This window comes from Diadema setosum, chromosome 21 (genome assembly GCF_964275005.1).
Source record: "Diadema setosum chromosome 21, eeDiaSeto1, whole genome shotgun sequence".
Taxonomy (NCBI): Eukaryota; Metazoa; Echinodermata; class Echinoidea; order Diadematoida; family Diadematidae; genus Diadema; species Diadema setosum.
In genome coordinates this window covers 9159640-9165161 of record NC_092705.1, presented here as the reverse complement: position 1 = coordinate 9165161, position 5522 = coordinate 9159640, and the positions used below count along the sequence as shown (strand labels likewise).

Genomic DNA, 5522 nt, shown 5'->3' with positions numbered 1-5522 from the left:
GTATATTTTAATATGTTGCATATTCATTAATTCCAGCCAGTTGCTTTCTGTGAAGCAAATGACAGACAAATTAGTTATTGTTATTGGCTTTCTTTTTTTGTGTGAACATGCTAATAAAAAAGGGTTCATTTACTTTTGTGTAATTGTATTGTTATGTAAATTGGATGAAATGAAAAAAAAAAAGAATCAGGAGGGGGGATAGATATAAAGAGAGAATCTGTTCAGTTCAGTTCAGTGCAGCTGACATTTATTTCCATTCGTCGACAAGACTGTAACAACATACTCAATGTATACATTACATAGGTCTAATGATCATTTTATCATTTGTAAAACATACATAATAAAAGTATCATAAAATATAACAACCTATACATACGATATTGTTAAACAACCAAGAATAGTAATACACACTTTGAAAGATTGACAGAATTAAGTAAATATAAGAATTGAAAAAAGGGGGCCCACTGAAAAGGAACGCTTGTAAAGACAAGGGTCACTTGAGAGTTATATGTGTGTTGATATCATTTGAAATCAAGTAATGTATACCGGGTTTAAGAATAAAAAGTTATTATTTACAGTAACTATTTTCAAGTACAAATAGAAAAAAAAAATACAGATTACAAATGAAAACACTGGCAGTTATAGTGTTACATTTAAGCTACAGACACTGTGGATTGAGCCATGTGTACCCAGATAGACAACTCAATAATACATACATACAATGTACATACAGACATACATACACACACACACATAAAACAAACACATTAATACATAATACACAACTATAGGGCAAAGACTCACACAAAGAAGAGAATACAATGATGTTACAAAGCAGCACAGAACAAGAAGAGAGAGAGAACAAACAGAGGAATAGATCTGTATGATTGTATTCTTGTACATGCCACTCTATTATCAGGACAGATGAGAACAGAAATATTACCACATAATTAATTCAATTATCCAATCCTATGTGCAGGAGTGATGTCGACGTCCCAACTGAAGTGACAATCAATTCACCAGAATTTTATACAAAACGAGTGCTCCTGCGTTTTGGATGATTCATGTTGGGAATGATTGTTGGACAATTTATTCTGTTATTAGTAGTTAGTTTAGTTTATCATTATTTTTTATTACATGTACCGGTATATGGAATAAAAATAAAAGAGAGAGAAGATATGAAAGCATATAGAAATCCGCAACAGACGACTTGGGCGTAGTGACAATCTTTGTAAATGAAAAAGTTCATAAAACATCTTTGACCATCATACATTGTGCCGACTGATGTTTTTGTTTTACGGTACACTGTAATATTATAATATTATCTGTTCCTTTCTTTGTCGAACCCCCCCCCCCCCCCAAAAAAAAAAAAAGAAAAAAAAAAGAAACCAAACCAAACCAAACCAAACCAAAACAAAACAAAACAAAACAAAACAAAACAAAACAAAACAAAACAAAACAAAAAACATGATTATGTGCTAGTAGTACTCAGTAGATAACACCCAAACACACACGCACACACACGTATCGGTACACATACAAAATGTGGTGGCGCCGCGCGCCGCCGCTAGATCGGCGGCCACTATCGTTGACGGCGCGCTGCTTGAATAAGCCAACAACAAACAGCCCAGCTCAGCAGCTCAACATATCGGACCTGCATCTTTTCTTCGTTGTATCGCCTAGACAAAAGTATGATGCATTTATGTTTGCCCACTTTGTATTTCCTGTTTTCCTTATAAAGTTAGAATTGTATTGCACTGTCTTTAATCAGCTGTTCACTGCTTGTTTTCTGTAGAACCCGACCCCGGGTATCACGTACAATGTATTTTACTTAGTCCCACATGTGTCAGAATATGTTTTCGATGAAGCCAAGGTCTACTGATTGATTTGGCTCAGCTCAGCCGCCTCAGTACTAGTACCTCTACAAATCCGACCACTGCCATTGCATGATTTGATTACTCATAAGTGTCCTTTTTGTGCGCAGTCAATTTTTGGCATGGGCAGTCAAATTTTGGTACAGGAAACTGATGATAAGTCTAAGCCACTGAAAAGCAAACAATGCACACTTTGGCTGTAGTGTAGATATTGCTGTATGGTTGTCAATACCATAATGCACATTGTTTCTTGTTTCTCTGTTTAAAAATGTGACCCTGCACCACAAAACCAACAAAAAGTCGCCAGACATGGATTTTTAGTTAAGGGCAGATTCTGAAAGAGCAGACTCTAAGCTTTAAAATGATGTATAACTCAATTCAAATGGACTCTTATAACCTATCTACAATACTGGAAAGAAAGCACACACTCTGGAAAAGTGTTAATTGAGAAAAGAGGCTCTGAAGTACAGCATCTATTCAAGCGCTTAAGCTTGAACCGAGCCATGCTAGCTGTGGGATGAAAGGGACAAAACACAGGATGTCAACCACCGGAGCACCAACAATGAAAAGATTATCAGATTAAGCTGAAATTGAGCATGTTCTTTCAACACATTCTGTCCATGATTAATGCCAACTTACAAAGCAGTAGCAATATCCTTTCAAAAGTTATTAGACTAGAAAGTGAAGAGTGTACAAACAATTTCAAGAAATGAAAAGGAGCCTCTAATACATACCTGATTATTCTATACTCTCCCCCAAAAAGGGGATGTAGAAAACCTGCTGAAAACACACTTTCCCATTCGAGTTATGATCCCAAACTAAAGAATAATGTAGAAGATAGCTCTTTCAGAAAATATGAACAACTCAAGATTGACATAGTGGACCCATTTCACCTGTTTTGAGTCCTCACGTAAAATCAAGGGGTGCGACTTTTTGTTCGTTTTGTGGTGCATGGTCACAAATGGGGGGGGGGGGGGCTCATATAACAGACACTAATGTAACAATTGGAGCAGTTTTACTCATTTTACATATTTGCTATTTCTGTTTCGAATAAGGAAGCTATGGCAGAACACCTCACAACCAATGCCAGCCAAGCATCAGACAGACATTGGGTTGAAGATCTTTTCCCACCGCATTTCACCGTAAAACTGTCAGACTTGACTGAGAAACCGAAGGCAGCAGATCAGGGGACCCTCGAGGCATGGAGGCTCTCGCAACAAGCGAAAATGAGGGACATCTATGAGGAGGTGAGAGCCAAGATGGAAGCCGAGGCTAAAATCCCCAAAGATAAAAACATCCAGGTGGGGGAGCCCATGAGTAAGACACAACACAATGTCCAACTTAAAGGTCAGGCAAGGAGGACTGTGGGGTCTTCCAAACCAGGGGTGCATAGAAATTCATCAGGGAACAAGGAAAACAGTGCAGATCCAGACGGAATGTGGACGTCAGACGAAATGGCCATTCTTCGCAAAGAATTCCAAGACAATAAGGAAGAAAGACGTATCATTGGTTTGGAGCTGAAGGCGCTGCGGAAAGAGTTCGGCGAGCTTGATGCGAAATTCAGAGAGCAGACGGCATTGTTGAATGCTAAACTGGTGGAACTGAAGCGAGCGCAGCAGGAGTGCAAGCGCTTGCGTGTGCAGCAGCAGTTCACGGCGAAGGAAGTCAAGCTTCTCGAGAGTAAGCTCGCCATGGCAGAAGATGACTACAGGGAAGTGGTGGAGCAGAGGCTATCGCTCAGGAGGGAAATCGCAGAGGCCCGGACGGACCGGGCGAGGGCGCAGCAGGATGCCAAGGAGCTGCGGATTAAACTGGCGGAGGCGGAGACGGGGTATCGCCTGGAGATGCTGGAAAGGGAGGAGACAATACGCCTGGAGTACGAGTCTCAGGTAGCTGGCCTCTACCGGGAGCTGGCAGAGGCACGTACCGAACTGGACAGGGAGCAAAGTGAGCACAGGCGGGCCAAGAAAGCTCTGGACCATCTCCGCGTACATTTTGCCCAGGTGGCCAGCAGTCAGGAGCATGTACCACAGTCGGACTCTGATGCCTTGATGAATTTGCAAACATTTTAATCTTTGGGATTAAGCCATCAGCATGGTTTGAGTCAGTAAATGTGTGTTCAGTAATTATGTGTAAGTGATGCCTACCTCTCCACCCCACCCCCCCCCCAAAAAAAAAAAAATGATAATGTAGCAATCTTTTCTGAATGGAAATCTGAATGTGCTGCCAAAAATCATGTTAAAGGTGTAATCCAGTAATATCATTGGCCCCTCTTGAGGTTGCTCTAATCTCCACTGCCTTGATTTCATGAGGTTCTTACACCTTCCACCTCATTGAATTACACCATATACGCCATAATTATACGTTTAGTAAGCCTATTTTTTTTACAAATTTGGACTTCCTGACAATTTCGTGAGTGATGAAATGTGATAATGTGGAGAACAGTACTGTAAAACGAGGAATGTTCGCATGCATTTGTGACCTGCTACAACAAAAGGATCTGATAGTCTGGGGAGGACAATTTTCTGAAAATGGCATGAAATAATTCCCTTACTCTTCTACTTTAATTTCATATATAACACATCTCATAAAAGTACTCGGTTGCGGAGCTATCGATGATTTTATTAGCGCATGTGGTTGAGGAAATCAGTTTCGAGAAAAACACTTTCAAAGTTTTCCTCCCGACGCTATCACGATCAAGGGGAGGTGAGACACTTTTCACCGCTTGACAATAGAAGGCATGATCCTAGCAACCTCCGTGATGTTCATTCAAGCTTAGCGCTAGCAATCTACACACGGCCAATCAGTAATCAGGATGCCACGCACTGACCAATAAGATCACTCCCTCGTTGCCAGGGGCGGAGTCTAGCTGCGGCGCTAAATCCAAATCTTCGGACACGTTTCTGTTACGTTGAAAGTCAGAAAATCAAGGCCCAGAAAAACGCTGATTTCTTGCCTTTCCTTTGATCATTTAGCTTTGAAATTTCGGCAGTTGATAGACAAAACATTAGACTACAAAATTATGCCAAAAACAGAAATCCGATTGTTTTGACCAGTTTTGATGATGTGACTTCAAACTCGTTTTTCTCGGCTCAGCCGTCAGCGACTTTAGGATCCTTTTGTTGTAGCGGGTCACATTTTAATTTCGCGAATTTCGCGAAATTTCTTGTCTACACAATATGCATTGAACGCCAGTGGCAATTCATGAAAATTTCATGCCACGAAAAGGGCCGTTGGCTCCAATTCGTGAAAATTTCATGCTGCGAATATATCATGTTTTACAGTAATGCACAGTAGAATGAACACATACACATCACATTCATGTCATGACACGAGTTAATAATTTATCTTGTCAAATTTGCAAATACCTATGCATATGTAACACTTGACTCACGAAATTCAGGAAAATAAACACCTTGTGAAATATATGGTGTATATTGTATCTGTCTTGATGCTGGTCAGCGTACAACACTCCGACCCCATGATGATTGCCAGATTTCATTGGCCTCTTCCTGAGGGGGAGCAGTTATTGGTTGCTTTACTGCCTGAAAACACGGTGAAGCATCAAGTAAGAATGTGATGCCACACTCCAGTGAGCAACTTGGTACCCTCTGTTTGTATCCAGGATGATGGCATTTAGCACTCATC

The 5522-nt window shown here is 40.5% G+C and overlaps 1 protein-coding gene across 1 annotated transcript; it reads left to right on the top strand.

The window, feature by feature from the left end:
- Window positions 1–1584: 1584 nt before the first annotated feature.
- On the top strand, window positions 1585–4236 carry LOC140244251 (uncharacterized). Its single transcript, XM_072323887.1, has 2 exons — window positions 1585–1689; window positions 2930–4236. The coding sequence occupies exon 2, from the start codon at window positions 2936–2938 to the stop codon at window positions 3944–3946; it is 1011 nt and encodes a 336-aa protein (XP_072179988.1). The 5' UTR covers window positions 1585–1689; window positions 2930–2935; the 3' UTR covers window positions 3947–4236.
- The last annotated feature ends 1286 nt before the right edge of the window (window positions 4237–5522 follow it).

What these genes read in the sequence shown, in the direction of transcription:
- LOC140244251 (XM_072323887.1), top strand. Translation starts at nt 2,936, where the DNA reads ATGGCAGAACACCTCACAACCAATGCCAGCCAAGCATCAGACAGACAT.